The sequence below is a fragment of the Copadichromis virginalis genome, linkage group LG7 (genome assembly GCF_057382275.1).
Source record: "Copadichromis virginalis isolate Kocher_CV1m ecotype Utaka linkage group LG7, C_Virginalis_male_GT1.1, whole genome shotgun sequence".
Lineage (NCBI taxonomy): Eukaryota > Metazoa > Chordata > Actinopteri > Cichliformes > Cichlidae > Copadichromis > Copadichromis virginalis.
In genome coordinates this window covers 23,619,783-23,636,111 of record NC_140624.1, presented here as the reverse complement: position 1 = coordinate 23,636,111, position 16,329 = coordinate 23,619,783, and the positions used below count along the sequence as shown (strand labels likewise).

General features: G+C 39.8%; 1 protein-coding gene across 2 annotated transcripts in view; it reads left to right on the top strand.

The window, feature by feature from the left end:
• The window catches only part of LOC146705057 (copine-8-like), an 89,270-nt gene extending 75,794 nt beyond the window's left edge, over nucleotides 1-13,476 (top strand). The window contains exons 17-20 of one of the 2 annotated variants that reach the window (XM_085462596.1): nucleotides 9,212-9,314; nucleotides 10,462-10,519; nucleotides 11,235-11,308; nucleotides 12,781-13,476. In XM_085462596.1, coding sequence (XP_085318722.1) covers nucleotides 9,212-9,314; nucleotides 10,462-10,519; nucleotides 11,235-11,308; nucleotides 12,781-12,993 — 448 coding nt within the window. In that variant the 3' untranslated portion in view covers nucleotides 12,994-13,476. Of the gene's footprint in view, nucleotides 1-9,211; nucleotides 9,315-10,461; nucleotides 10,520-11,234; nucleotides 11,309-11,628 lie in introns of both variants that reach the window. The other variant, XM_085462597.1, reaches the window with a different exon arrangement.
• The last annotated feature ends 2,853 nt before the right edge of the window (nucleotides 13,477-16,329 follow it).

Below are 16,329 nucleotides of genomic sequence, written 5' to 3'. Positions count from 1 at the left end.
TTTTAATGCTGCAAGTAACATGTTATACGCTATAATAATCACATACAAATAAGCATTAGTAAGCCATTAGTGTTTACTTAATCATTTATAAAGCATTACTCCTCCTTAGTATGTAATTAAATACAGGTATAAATGTGTGTTCTTTAATATATATTATCATTGTTTGTGAATGTTGTTAAGGTTCAAAATTGAGGAGGGAGAGTACAAACCACCCTTGGTCCAGAAGCTCTTGGTCAAACAATGATTTTAATGACTACACACGTGTGGGAAGACACTCTGTACGCAGACAGCCAGTAGTTCTCGACTTAATCAAAGCATAAACAGATATTTTATAGCATCAGGGTTTGATTTACTGACGCCCCTTCATGCGTCACAGATACATTTTATACATAGATCAGATCAACACCACAATGGCTTTTCACCCAGAAAATCATCTTCTATTTTCATGGCTGGTACTTTCCGTTCTTGTCTTAAAGTAAATTGTTCCTCTTTCTTGCCGAGACAACAAGGACGGTTCCTCTTTTACCGAGACACTTTTGCAGTTACAACCAGACATGACTAATCTCTCCTCTAAATAAATTTAACTCATGTGTGTGTGTCACGACCTCACATGCTCTTTCTCAATTCACCTGTTGCACTTCTGACCTTTCACCAGACCAGAGGCTCACTGAGACTATGTGTATGTCTTCTACTAAATAAATGTTTTAATCAAAAACCCCTACTAAAAGCTTAATATGAAATGACCTGATATATAAGTGTTTTGTAAGCATGTATTGCAATTTAGTATTTAGTATTTAGTATTTATTTATTTATTGTCATTGTCAAGAACAATGAAATTGCGTTTGGGGCTTCCATACAACCCCAAAAAAAGAAGAAAATAATTCCTTCTATGTTCTAGTTTTCCCTCAGCATGGATCATCTAGACACTCTCACTAGATGAAGCTTAAGACCATTAATGAACCTGAACATCAACTCAAATAAGCACAGATATGCATTGTGTATAAAATAGTCATAACTGCTTAAGGCCTTCTTAAAGCTATCTGTTACATTGTTAAAGCCTCGTCTTAGCCTGCTGCTCAAAATAACTTCCACTTCTGCAAAACTCTCCAAGCCTGTTTCCTGTCCTGTTACTTTTAGCCTTTCTGAAAGACACACTGTTTAAACCTCTAAACACAATATAAACTCCAGATTATATTATTAATGCAATGGTAATGATGACAATTATTTAACAATAGCAGTAAAATAATTTCCCTGCTCCACACTCCCTCTCTCGACCTCTGGAACACCAGAGGTCGCAATACATTGTGTCCTCGCTCAGACCCTCTCTAGCCGTCCTCTGGCTCAACCAGCTCCCATTCGAGAACACTCCATGTGTAAGCTTAGGTTTTCTCGGTCCCTCTCTGGTGGTTCAGCAGGCCTTGAGATCTCCAGGATCCTCGCCCCTCCTGTGGTTACCGAGATCGATCTTCTGCAAAGGAAACAAAACACCTTTTCCTGCATCTCCCTAACTTATCCTTTTTGGGACTCTGTAATCAAAAGCCTGATCCTAATTATGTTCTTAACTTATTGACTTATATTTATATATATTCTTCAACATTACTCATCCCTTTAAAACTCTTTAAGCCCTGCTTTCACGTCCGGTTGCTCGCTCTATTTTTCCCTTATCTGATCATCAACATCCTGTGCACAAATTGTCGCTGCTGCAAGTTCCTCTACTCTAAAAGATCCAAAAGAAAACAACCACTTTAATCAATTAAGTTTAAGCATATAAGCAATTACTCCTGTATACATTTCATCATAGCTAAATGCTGCCTTGAAACAACTCCTATGTGTTAACTTCATTTTAAAACCTCACATTTCCTATGTTATCACCTGTTTTTGGTATAGCCTTTTTATTTCATTTGCTCCTTTTAATTTAACAATACCTTCTAATTCTAATTTATCAGACTTAACCAAAACATATGCTTTCCTTCCTCTTTGGTCCTTCTTTAAGTTCAGTCAAAAAGCTAAATGAATTTGAGGCCTTTTGCCTGGAATCAATACTGTCATGTGTGTTTCTTAACTCTGTGTCTGTAAGCGTGTGCAATCCTTCAATGACTTCAATAACTCATATCAAAAAATGCAATATGTATAAAAATCATTTCTATTTATAAGCTCTCCCCTTTATCCTAAAAATACCTCCTATGTAATATCTGTATGTGTAAGCTTACATTATAACCACTACTTCTAGAAATCAAAAAGAAATCAAACCTGTTCTACTCCTTCAACCCTCACTAATTTTCCCTCTAAGATTTATTCACAGCTTTGAAAAACCGGCATTGTATCTTCTAAACAGGATTCAGTTCTGTCATGGTCCTGGGCCATGTTGGTCCAGTATTCTTGGTTCCTTGTATTTTCGCTCCTTATTTAGGCCATGTTTTCTGAGGTGTCCTGTTGTGGTGTTCCCTAAGTGTTTTTCCCTTTGTGACTCTTACCCCCTTGTGCCCCTGCGTCTCTTGTGTATTTCCCCGGACCTCCCTGCATCCTCGTTTCTGGTTTGTGTTATTAGCTTACCCAGTTTAGGTTTCCGGTTTCTTGTTTTTCCACCAGTGCTGTTTTGTGCCCACCGTTGTAAATAAATATTCACCTGCACCAGAGCTGCCGCCTTTTGGGTCCATTTCTACAACTCCACATGGCTTGCCCCGCAAACCGTGACAAGTTCACTTTAATCCTTTAACCTTAACTTAAAAATAACAGTTTCAGTTTTACCATATCCAAATGATCAAAAACCCAAAAGGTCCTAAAATGATCCTAAATTATTAAACAATTAAATTATTAAACCCTAAACCCCCCTTTATCTTGATACATTTCATGTGTCAAGATACTATACAAAACTTAAAAATGCTCAGTTTTCCCCACTCATGTTCCAATCTATATCATAAAAATAAACTTAAAACAGAACAATTATCAGTCATGTGTTTCTACAATTAATGGTAACTGAGTTACATCAAAATGTTTCCCCTTTAACATTTGGCCTTCTCCCAACAATATACTATAATCCCATAATCTAACCCCAGTCAACAAAACAGAACAGAAATTTTCTCTGGTAAAAACAAATTGTTTGTCCACATTTATTCATCCTCACATTCACTCACACATTCACTCCATATTTTTGCTAATAGTGGAGCTTCCCGCGCAACTTCTCCACCCTCAGCAAAATGAGCTCAGTCATTTTTTATTTTCCATAGGAAAATATTTCTTTATGCTTTTGGACTGGATTGACTCGCATAAAATCCTTTTTACAGGGACTTACGACCTGAATAGTCCCCAGGTAGCTTTCTCCTCAGCCAATTGAAATCTGGAAAGCCCCCTTATATTTGCTCCTCCCGAGAATTTTCAGCGCCGTTATTCACTGTTGCAGGCCTGCTTAAAACAGAAATGAAAAAATAGAGCTGATTATTAGCTCATGAGAACACAAAACAAAATCACCTGACAGGTTTTCTTTAAGTGCACTGTTACAAAATAATGGGCCCAATTTTTAGACATGTCCATGTTTCCTAAAACTCCCTCTATTAAAAACAAAAACAACAACCCAAACCTAACTGACAGAATCAACCCATCACCACAACAACCTCAACAACCTTAAACACACAAAAGTTTTGCCACCACATAATTTCACCTCCTCAATACACCGAAAGTCTCATTAAAACCACACCATTTGCACACAAAAATCACCCCCTTATGCTCTGTAACATACTTCAATTCAGCATAAAACATAACCCCCCTTACAACAACCTATCACTAAACTATAAATTTCCTACCCAAATCTGTACTTCTCTTGTCTGCCATGCTTCATCTTCTGAAAGTCACTTCCTCAGTCACACACATACAGGAAGCTCCTACGTCACCACTCACTCCAGCTAATGTGCATACTGAGTCATCTCTCAAAAAGCTGTAACAACAGAAACATATGTTTAAACATTCCCAACTCATTAAATCATTTTATTTCTTTCTACAGTGATCACTAGTGTTGATCACTCAGTACGAGAGAGCACTCCTAAGTCACTCTTTTAAAACTACTTTAATCACTTTTTGTTTACATAACTCACTCCCTTTGTCATATGGCTTCTTCTATTCCTCAATTACAAACTCAAATGCATTTTATTAAACATTCACACCATTGTATCATTCATACAAAATAGCAAGCTGTTCTTCATTGCATATGTTTGTGTTCTTAGCCAGGTTTAATCAGTGCCTATGCATTAAACTCCATGAGCTTGTCTTGTCTTTATAAGGTTAATGCATTTTCTGTTTGTGTGTGTGAATTTGCATATTTTGCTTTTGCAGTGTGTCAGACTCCTTCATAATTCTCCACTTAAGCCGTCAGTTTCTTTCCCAAATTTACTAACCCAAATTCTGATTTCCTACCTTAAATAGCAGCATTCCTTGTCCTCAGCCAGAAGTTAGGGCTCCACTTGCCACTCTCCCCCTCTGCCTCAGCCCAGCGGCTTTACCCTTGAGGTCCCGTCTTCTTCACTTCATCTCACCCGTGAGTCTGAGCTCACCGGGACTGAGTGAGGCCGAGTAATCGTGGCTGTGCCTGCCTTAGGTTGTCCCAGGGTTTCGAGGTGGGATCTTACCCGTCATGGGCTATCCAGCCTTCCATACTCGCCTGATACGGGGCCCAAGTGGGCAGGGGAGGGAACACACTGGCTCTGGAAATTAAAGGAGTATAAGCTGCTTCCTTCATTGCATCTTATATTAAACTATCTCACTTCTGATTCCTTCCTAGAATAATTTCACATATGGCACTTTGTGTATGTGTGTTTTCTATTCATTAATGTAATTGTCAGTTATTTTCTCTCTTCATTTTACCTTCTTTTGTTTGTTTGTGACGTTCTACTTTAGTTCTACTAAACCTTGATGTAAAAACAATACACCCTTATTTCACGCACACACTCTGCATTTTGCCTACGCACACACTTCTCTCTCAGACTTCCTCTGTTCACACACCACCTTGTACTCACTCTACTATCAACTTTCATAGTGTTATTATTATTTAGTGTTTTGTACACATCACACAGAATCATTCAAATCGAGTACTCACAGCATTCACATCACAACCTTCAACTTTCACTTTCAATCCTGCAAGACGCAGAGATGGACATCTCCTTCACCTAACATAAACTAAATTACCATATCAACATACAATTACTGAAATTCAAACTCAAATACACCGTCTGTTTTAATAAAGTAAAAGAGTAAACAGGTGTACCAAGTGTATGTACTTATGTGTTTTTAAACTGAAAGAAAAAGAAACTCAAACTTTAAAACATCCTACTTGACATCACCAAAGAAATACCTCTCACACCTTTATTCATCATTTAAAACCTTCTAGTCACCGCATTCACACACTTAAACTGTGACCAGAGTTGAGGAATATAACTCAAAACACACTTTCCTAAGAGTATTTTAGACATGCTTGTCATAATCAAAAAGAGCAAGTCAAAAACAAACAAACGAAAAATTGAAACCTCCATTAATTCTCACCGCACACACAAGAAATTGAAAAAATAAAACACACCAGCAACTATTGCTGGAGAGAAGTTACTACTGAAAGTAATATGTTAATCTTAAGTATACACAGTGCACTCAATATATTTATATATCTACATCCAACTTCAGTCAATTACTATACATCCCCTACGGCAACTCAAAACTTTATTTATAGTCCTCTAATAAACATAAATGGCATTTTAAACACACACTCAACAATGTTTGCAGCAGTATTTGTAAAACCAACTGTGGCTTAAACAGTTCACTGCTTACTCATTTGCATTTTCACTCACACACACACCGTCTAAAAATAGCTCCAGCATTGCCTCAGACTCCTTTCACACAGAGATCTCTTATTTTATATTACAAAGACATCTTATATTTACAACCACTGTCAGATCTGTCAGCTTTAGCGCCTACACAATTTCGACAAATTTAAAATAACCGCCCAGCAGATAAACTCCCTGAGTTTTTTGCGACCAATTAACCAGTATCTGTCCAACAGTTTCTGGCCTCATCTCTAAAGTCCCTAACTCAATTTAAAAGCGTCAACCAACCCAAACTTTGCCTGAAGCTCTATTTTTGGCATTACACAGCCAAGGCTTTCCCTGAAGTTTTAAGTTAAAGTTACACGCCCAAAGTCCAACTTCTTCTGACCAAAAAAGCGCAGGTACCGTTCCAAACGGTAAGGAGACTCTAACTCCTAGCTTCATTCCAGGATGCCCTGTACCCCACAGTTAAGCCAAACTGAACTAACCCTGTTCGCCGACAGGTCAATGTCGCGCGTCCACGACAAGGAGGGAGCATAACCTCCGGGCTCTGCGCTTCCTAGCAGACTCGAACTGCCGTTCTAAAATAATTTATAATACTTTGAAACAACAATCAACACCCAAAACAAGTGTATAACTGAGGCAGATCGACCCTGATGGACAATGGGGACTCTAACCCACAAATTGACCAACAAAGGTCTGACCTAATGACCAACCGGGACTTTAACCCACAAAATGACCAAATACCCTACCAAACTACTTGAGACTCTAACTCAATTTCTTTGGGACTTCAACCCAGTATTTAAACTTTTCCTGGCAGACTCTAACTGCTTTAGCAGACTTTACTGCTTTCATTTCTTCTTAGCAGAACTCTAACTGCTTCAACTCATGAAATTTTCATCAAAATCAAAACAGACATCCACCAGTAATTTCAGTGAGTAGACTTAAATCTTATCATGTCCAATTTGGCACACTTTGGAAATAATTCAACAGGTAGTGCCTTACCTTTTGGATAAGCCGGCTTATGCCCACTCACTTCGACCACTGGAATTCATGTCTGCCCGTCAGACCACCTCAGAGACCACCAAATTTCTCCATCTAAACCTCCAATCCTCCCTCCTCAACCACCGGACGAAGCCCCCAAATGTTAAGGTTCAAAATTGAGGAGGGAGAGTACAAACCACCCTTGGTCCAGAAGCTCTTGGTCAAACAATGATTTTAATGACTACACACGTGTGGGAAGACACTCTGTACGCAGACAGCCAGTAGTCCTCGACTTAATCAAAGCATAAACAGATATTTTATAGCATCAGGGTTTGATTTACTGACGCCCCTTCATGCGTCACAGATACATTTTATACATAGATCAGATCAACACCACAATGGCTTTTCACCCAGAAGATCATCTTCTATTTTCATGGCTGGTACTTTCCGTTCTTGTCTTAAAGTAAATTGTTCCTCTTTCTTGCCGAGACAACAAGGACGGTTCCTCTTTTACCGAGACACTTTTGCAGTTACAACCAGACATGACTAATCTCTCCTCTAAATAAATTTAACTCATGTGTGTGTGTCACGACCTCACATGCTCTTTCTCAATTCACCTGTTGCACTTCTGACCTTTCACCAGACCAGAGGCTCACTGAGACTATGTGTATGTCTTCTACTAAATAAATGTTTTAATCAAAAACCCCTACTAAAAGCTTAATATGAAATGACCTGATATATAAGTGTTTTGTAAGCATGTATTGCAATTCCTTCTATGTTCTAGTTTTCCCTCAGCATGGATCATCTAGACACTCTCACTAGATGAAGCTTAAGACCATTAATGAACCTGAACATCAACTCAAATAAGCACAGATATGCATTGTGTATAAAATAGTCATAACTGCTTAAGGCCTTCTTAAAGCTATCTGTTACATTGTTAAAGCCTCGTCTTAGCCTGCTGCTCAAAATAACTTCCACTTCTGCAAAACTCTCCAAGCCTGTTTCCTGTCCTGTTACTTTTAGCCTTTCTGAAAGACACACTGTTTAAACCTCTAAACACAATATAAACTCCAGATTATATTATTAATGCAATGGTAATGATGACAATTATTTAACAATAGCAGTAAAATAATTTCCCTGCTCCACAATGTGTTAATAAAAGTTTAATAAATACTTTTCATTGAAATGTAATATTTAGAAATGTTGTGATTACAAAAAACGTTAGAAAAAAGTCTGGCTTTCATTGAGAATAGGTGTGAAATACTTGAATGAAAACCAGTTTTTGTGCGCTTTGTGTGTTAAATACCCCAAACCTCAAACTAATTAGTGTAGCCATGCCCTTCAAATATGCCTATTTCACTTTTTACGTAATTTTTTTGGGCCTGGCAACTACACGCAGCTGTAATCGGTCCAGTTGTCTTCCATAAAATAAGATTATAATTTTATTGATCTCTGAGGGATAATAACCTAATATGAGATTTTATCTAATAAGGTGATTGCTGAGGGCAATGTGTGGGGCTTGAGACAGGGGGATTTTAAAGGGCTGCTCCAGCAAGTTAATATTGTGCTCTCATAAAATTGGATCTTCCATAAACTTGCTCCCTCTGACACATAAACTGGTAAGTGCAGTACATATTAAAACTTTAATCAGCTTCAGATGAAAAAAATGCTAATGAAATACCAACAGGATTAAAAATAAAGAAATCAAGTTTGTTAATGATGGAAGTGCATTTTGCATCTTGCAGTTACAGTTAGGATGCCATGCCGGCAGCCTCGCCTCTGTCAGTGCGCCCCAGGGTGGCTGTGGCTACGATGTAGCTTGCCATCACCAGTGTTTGAATGTGTGTGTGAATGGGTGGATGACTGGATGTGTAAAGCGCTTTGGGGTCCTTAGGGACTAGTAAAGCGCTATACAAATACAGGCCATTTACCATGGTGAAATGCTATGTTATTAGCTTATGCTAGTTAGCTTGGTTATGTAAGAAGCATTGTCCATAAACTGTATAGGTTTATTCTCCGAAACTGAAGCAGGACATAGCAAGCCATTTATGAGTCTCCAGTTTAGTGGCTACAATTAACAGAGGTGAGGCTGGGATAGTATTAACTAGACTCTGTGTTGGCATACCTGTTAAAATGGCCATGCCCCTAACTTTCAGGCCTACTAGTATTCATATGGTACTAAAAAGTAAATGCAGTTACATGCAGTTGTTATAAAGGGTGACACGATTCAAACATCATGGTTTCAACTTGGTGACTTTAACAGAGGAGCTTTTGGAGACGACCTCATGTGGAAATTATAGGAACTGCAGTTTGTGGCGCTTTGACTTTCACTTCATTTTTCAACCCAGAAGTTGATTTTTGGGGCAGTTTTTTGTCATTTTTTGATCGCCTGACCTCTGACACATCATCTCTTTGCACACCAGGTATGCCTCGGCAGTGACAGACGGCTCACAGTACTTCATCCTGCTCATCATCTCTGATGGCGTGATCACAGACATGGCGCAGACCAAGGAGTCCATAGTAAATGTACAGTAGCACTTCACATTTAACCTCTGGTCTATGTATATTTTAAAATGTTTTTCAACTTATTTAAACTGGTAAGCACACAGTGGGTTACTAAACGTGATCTACTGTAGCAGTCCGTGAAATGTGTGCTTATAATCGTTCAGTTAATTTACTGTAGAACTTGCAAGGAACCCTGAAGGTATGATTAAAACCCCAATAGAGGCCTAATAAACTAACAAACATCTAATATGAAAGCGAGAGGGCAAAAAGCAGTGCAGCTGCTATCTTTGCCTCTTCCCTCTCTTTGTCTCTCATCTTTACTAATGAGGGAAGTAATGGAAGAGAGGGTCAGTCTGGTCACCACCACGTCCCTTATCCCCACCCCCCCCCCCCCCCCCACCCCCCACCCCCAACGCTGCTATGTTCAGCTCTAATAACTCTGCTTTCTAATTAGAGTGATCAGAGTTAATGTGTGTAACGATTTTGGGCGAGCTCATATATTTGGAGCCTCGGCTGCTTGGGCTTAATGCTCCGCACGGCCTCAACGCGCATCCGCTCTCCTGCTTCTTTTTCCACTTTGCCCCCCGTGTGACGTAATGTTATTGTAAAGTGAGATTTGAGAGTAATTATTTACTAGCCCGTGGAGGATCCATGCCCTTCATATCTCAAGCAATTTGGGCGTCCGTCTAATAACCCGGGAAGTTATGAAACACTGAAAAAGCTTCATTCATCCTTCATCAATCCAACTGTACTTTGCTGTCCCACTCAACTAAGATTTAATAAACAATATTGCTATGCAGGCCTGGAGTTCAGCTGCAGCTCAGGGCAGAGGAAGATGTAAATGGGAGTCATTATTAAGCTGTCAAGCTTCGAGAGATTTAGGTTGCAGATGCATGAAATTAGAAACCGTAGATCTCGCCAGGCGAGGGGCTTTATAAAACCGGCTGCAGAGTAAGGACGTAAGGCCCCGTCTGCCTTAACAATGGTATTTAATTTTTTCTATAGAGCTTCCTTTCCTTGGACTGTAACAGTTAATGTATAGTTGGTAATTTGCAGGCCTATTTCACTGGCAGCCTGCACGGTTTAAGATAGCAAATGGTGAAAAGAATGAACGCTGCTTCTTCGCCGCCTTTGATGTGGTTATTCTGTCACTTTCCACCCTTTACAGGCCTCGTCTCTGCCCATGTCTATTATAATAGTTGGGGTTGGACCAGCGGAATTCGATGGTAAGCAGGCTGAATGTGTGTCCGTGTGCAAATACGTGTGTGTCTAAAAGCATGCAGTAATCTTTTGCCCTCACCCCTCGTTCTGCTTCCTATCTTGTCTCCCACATGGTTTAGCCCTTCCTCGTGCAGCTTTTCTTTTCTTCACTCCTCCGCTTACCCTCCCCTTAATTCTCCCTCTCCTCCTTCACAGAAGCCGAGGTAAAGGGTAAATTCTCGCTTTTCAGTCCAGTAGCACTCCTTTTTTTCCATTCTTCTTCTTCTTTATTTTAAATGCGCAAGGGCTACATCACTCTGCTGTGTTTTCTCCCTGAAACATTGGTGTTTACAGTTCACAGAGCAGTCCTCTGTTAAAAAAAGAAAAGAAAAACAAGCTCACTCACGGGGAGCAATGAGCCTGCAGAGTCAACGGGATTAGCACGGATATGAAGTCAGAGTGCGCATTCGCTTTATGTCCCTGTGGTGCTCATTGCTGGCTGTGCTTACATGTATTCGGGCACGTTCCTCTTATGCGCACAGCTACGTGTAACTCACGGCCCCGTGGCTTCACGCTCAGCCGTGCAAATTCTGTGTACTCCTGCCCATTTGAGACTATCAACACTCTAAGTGTAAGCCTGTGGCATGCTAATGACGTTGGCAGGTTGAAACACAAAAACCGTGTGTCATGTTTGCTCACCGCAACGTTGACGGGGTGTTACTGATGCACTTCCCTCCTCAGAAATGATTGAGCTGGATGGGGACGAAGAGAGGATCTCATCCCAAGGACGATACGCGGAGAGGGACATTGTTCAGGTACAGAATACTCCCGAAGACACGGCTGACTGGCTGGAAGGCTGTTCACTCAGCAGAAAGTGTTGAGAGAAATGTGGGATTTATGATTAATGGGAAAGGGTCATTGTGCTTGACCTTCTACTGTGCTCTTGTTCTGAGTCTGCTGGTTTTTCTGTCTTCTCTCCGCTGTCTCGACCCTTATTTCTTCCTCTACGTGCAATATTTTTCTCTTTGTTTTCCTCTCTTTTGCTTTCTTTTTCATAATTTTGCATAAGCGTTTTCTGTTTTTTGTCCACCTCTCATTTCCTATATTCACCTTTTCTTTGTTTCCTCTTGTTAAGGTTCAAATATTGAGGAAGGAGAGTAAAAACCACCATGGTCCAACAAGAGCTTGGTCAAACAATTGATTTTAATGAATACACGCGTGGGAAGACCACTCTGTACGCAGACAGGGATTGATCTTCAACTTAATCAAAGCATACACAGATTTTTATAGCATCAGGGTTTGAATTAATGACGCCCCTTCATACGTCACAGATACATTTCATACATAGGTCACATCAAAACCAAAATGACTTTTAACACAGTTTAAAAGAACATTGTCTTCATCTTCATAACAGATGTTTCCTGTCAACCTTTCTGATTAGCGCTTCTTCAAAACCGCAGACAATGATTTTGCAGTGAGCGAGCACTTCTGCAAGCCCACAATTACAAGCAAACATGATATCTCACGACCTTACGTGGCACTCTGTGTCACCTCTCACCTACTAACGCTCACAGTCAAACAGAGGCCACTGTCAACCTTTTACTAAAACTATAGATGTAATATAAATTGAATAAATGTTTTAACCAAGAACCTCTACTGAAAGCTTAATAAAAGAATATAAAAGTATAACAGACAATTTGAATACCCTAGTTATTCACATAGCCTCGTCTAACCAGCTCCTCAGAATAACCTGCAGTTAGATTCTGCTTTCGGTTTCATTTCTGCAAACGCTCTGCAAGCCTACAGTTTCCTGTCACTCTGACTCTGTACAAAGTGTACTCAAAATCAACAGAATCAGCACATACACACTTAAGATTATAACAACCATTCAAAAGCATTTAAGATTATAGATTCAAGCCAACAGTTTAAAGTGGTTATAACTGCACCTGTAATAAAGGCTAATTGGGTACCAAGATGTTTAAACATCTGTATGCAATATCAATACTGTAAATTATAATGCATATTATTAATGCAATGGTAATGATGATTATTATTAACAATAGCAGCAAAATATCTCTCCACTCTCAATACTCTCCTCTCCTCTTTGTCTTCATTTGTCTTATCTTTTCATCTTTGTCATTTTCTTTACTATTCTCTTATTCTCAATGTCCATGTTTCCTATTCTGTACTCTCCGCCTCTTATTTCTCTTTACATTACTTATATCTGATTTCTTCATTTCCTGTTCTCTCCTTTCCTTGTGTCCTTTCCTCTTGCTTCCCCTCTCAGTTTGTTCCTTTCAGAGACTACATTGACCGACGAGGAAATCACATCCTCAGCATGGCCCGTCTGGCTAAAGAAGTGCTGGCTGAAATTCCCGACCAGTTCCTGTCCTACATGAGAACCCGGGGGATCAAACCTGGTCCCTTGCCACCTCCTTACACTCCCTGTCCACCACCAGCTATCCACCCCCTTCTCACAAGAAGGGTAAGCCGAATTTAATGGCTTCCACCCCAGTATTGGCCAGCCGGGTCTACTGTCCTCTCTTTACGCTTCACTCTTCACTGGAAGCTCCTAAGCACATGGCAAACTTTGCCTGCATCTCGCATGTTGCACTTTTGGGAATATTTGGCCGTGAAGGGTGATGAAGACAGCCCTGAGTGCTTCTTCTGTTTAGAAGACTGGACAAAAAGGTGTGGATTTTGAAGGGCAGTGGTGGTGGCCTGAAATCAAGGAGCTGCACCAGGAAGAGTAAACGGGAAAGAAACTCGACAGACTGAATCCAAGCTGTTCCCATTTCCACTTCCTCTGTCTAAGTCATGTCACTTGATATATAAATGTTTACAAAACTGAGGAGTGGAGTGGATCTTTTATTTTCCAGGACGAAATTTATACAAATAAATGTGAATACCTTTCAGAGTCCTATTTTTCAGCTACAGAAACAGGAGATTCTGACTTTGTACAAAAATGTTTAGGCCCCAGTGCCACACACACTTATATATATATATATATATATATATATATATATATATGATTTTTTTTTTTAATAGAAATAGAGCATGTGCCAGTTTATGAAAAATAAAGCATGCACTGTTGTCCTGCACTCAGGGCTTTGTCCCTACCACACACTGCCCCACCACCACTGCCATGTTCCATCATGAACAAACCCACCGGAAATCGTTCCACGCTCCTATCGTCTGCTCCATCCACCTGCCTTGACTCGAAAGGAAGCTGTGCTCCTTGGGAGTCTGGTCAAATCAAATGCAACAGGGACTTGAACCAGCCTTACTTTTTTGTCAGAAAACATTACTGGCACAATGGGTTATGGAAACGTGGATTTCTCCAAGCCCAGAAGTCAAAAACACACATTTCACTACCGAACCTGACTGTGTTGTTACATTTCAGAGTCTTGTTATTTTCATGAAACAACACTGTACTTCAGAAGCATTTCTGGTTTTGGTTTTTGGTTTACATTTCTCTACCTCTCACATTGTTCAGTATTGCCAAAAAATATTGTTAAAAAAAACAGCAAGTGTTGTAAGTGATATTTGGCAAGTCTGTGGTCCGTCACACAGTTTTACCTTTCTCACCGCGTATACATCATGTTTGCCAAACTGTACGTTGGGAAGTATAGCATTTTGGTTGCTATCAGATTAGATGGCTCACACCTTTGTGGTAGCAACACACTTTTGATATGAAATTGAATTTGAAAACAGGTAAAAGTGCAGATTGCTTTTCTTTTAACAACTGTCTGCATGGATCAAAGTAATGACTGTAACAACAGTGTTTGGGTCCATGTTTGTGCATCAGTATTGTAATTAAAATTCCTAAAGTTTCATATATCTCCTTAAATTCAGACTCCACAGAAAACCCATGTTTCATCATCAAATACTCGCATCCTGAAGGCTTTAAAGGTGACAGCAGCTGCTCTTTGCTTAGATTCACAGCAGTGGTTTCAATTAACACTCTCTCTTTTTCAACATGGCTGCTAATAAGTTACATAAATTTTCTTCTTTGTTATACTTATTGTTAGCAAGAACAGTCAGCATGGCATCTAATAAAAGTTAGCTTAAAATTGGAAGGAATTTAATTTGTTTCTTTGGCTTGCTGGACTCCATATTAGCTGTAGCCACCTTAGCTGCATAGAAAGACATTGCCACTACAAGAAAGTGACCCCCTTACTCTGTTTATACATTTTGGACCCCTCTGTGCTGTGAAATAGTGTCTTTGATACGTCACACTAAAATATATTCCACCTCTCATCAGTCTTCAGTTACCTTCATCAGAAAAAAAAAAAAGGATATAGAATTTGTCTCTATTGGTAAATAAATGCCCAAAAAGCAATTGGCTGTTGTAGCAATAATAATAATATTAATAATAATGTCTGATGTACTTAAAAAATCCAACTATACCATTGGTTTAGATACAGCAAGTGTTCTATATATTGGGGCGATCGTGGCTCAAGAGTTGGGTGTTCGTCTTGTAATTCATCTTGTAATCGGAAGGTTGCCGGTTCGAGCCCCGGCTCGGACAGTCTCGGTCGTTGTGTCCTTGGACAAGACACTTCACCCGTTGCCTACTGGTGGTGGTCAGAGGGCCCGGTGGTGCCAGTGTCCGGCAGCCTCGCCTCTGTCAGTGCGCCCCAGGGTGGCTGTGGCTACACTGTAGCTTGCCATCACCAGTGTGTGAATGGGTGGATGATTGTGTATAGTGTAAAGCGCTTTGGGGTCCTTAGGACCAAGTAAAGCGCTATACAAATACAGGCCATTTACCATATCTCTCAATAGTAACTGCACTTGTTTGATTCTGACAGACTTTTAAAAAAATGTTCTACCTAATAGTAGATCCGTCCAGCCGTCCGTCCGTCCATCTGTTCAGCAATTCTCTTCCACTTGTCGTTGTCACGGTCACGGGGGGACAAACAAGTAGGTAACTGTTACAATCTGTTGCAACTGCTGTGAATCCAAGCTAACCACAGCTGCTCTCCTTTCTAAAGAAATAAGCTACAGAACTGCTAAAGCCTATATGAATCAAGCTTAGTTTTCAGGTTATTGCACTGTCACTTTCAGATATGTTTCGGCCTTCCCGTTAATGGGTATAAGAAAGCAAAGCACAAACCATGTCCTATTAGACAAGCATCAACCACCTTGTCCAGAGGTCCCTTTTAATCCATGTAAATGTCCAAAGAAAAGCATTTTTTTCTTTATACTTTTGAGACGTGTAGTGTAGAGTTTATGTGTGTGGTAGGGCCGTATTTAGTCAAGGAATAAATATAAAAGAAGGTTTACAACACTTTTTTCTAATCTCACACCTCAAAATAACGATATACTTCTTGGCTGGTGATGCTTAATGAATATGTCTGTTATGTAATATGTTATGAACTGCTTGTAAATTCAGTTTCTTAGACGTTTCTACACTGTACAAAATTTCTGCCTTTTTGTGTATTGGTCAGTATAATGTATGTGTAATGCTGCTTCTTTCTGCTCATTTAAGTATGACATTTTATACCGAGGCCTGTAATCATATTTAAATCATGACTAACAGGCCTTATCAATGTTTATACGTAGGTTATTCATATTTAAATTATGAACGACAGGCCTGTATTTTTTATAAGCAAACTGTTAGATAGTGATGCGTGTTTAATGTGTGCAAGACATTTAAAAGCTAATGATCAAATCCACTCCGTAGCAACGTTTTTCTGCCAAATCTGAAATACTGTTAAGTGTAGCATCTCATCCCAGGATAAAAACGCTTATTCGGTTTGACTGAATAGGGTCCCTCCACGTGGAGGGGAGAGGTGACGGGATGGCGGGGACCCCGTACAACAGTCGGGATGTT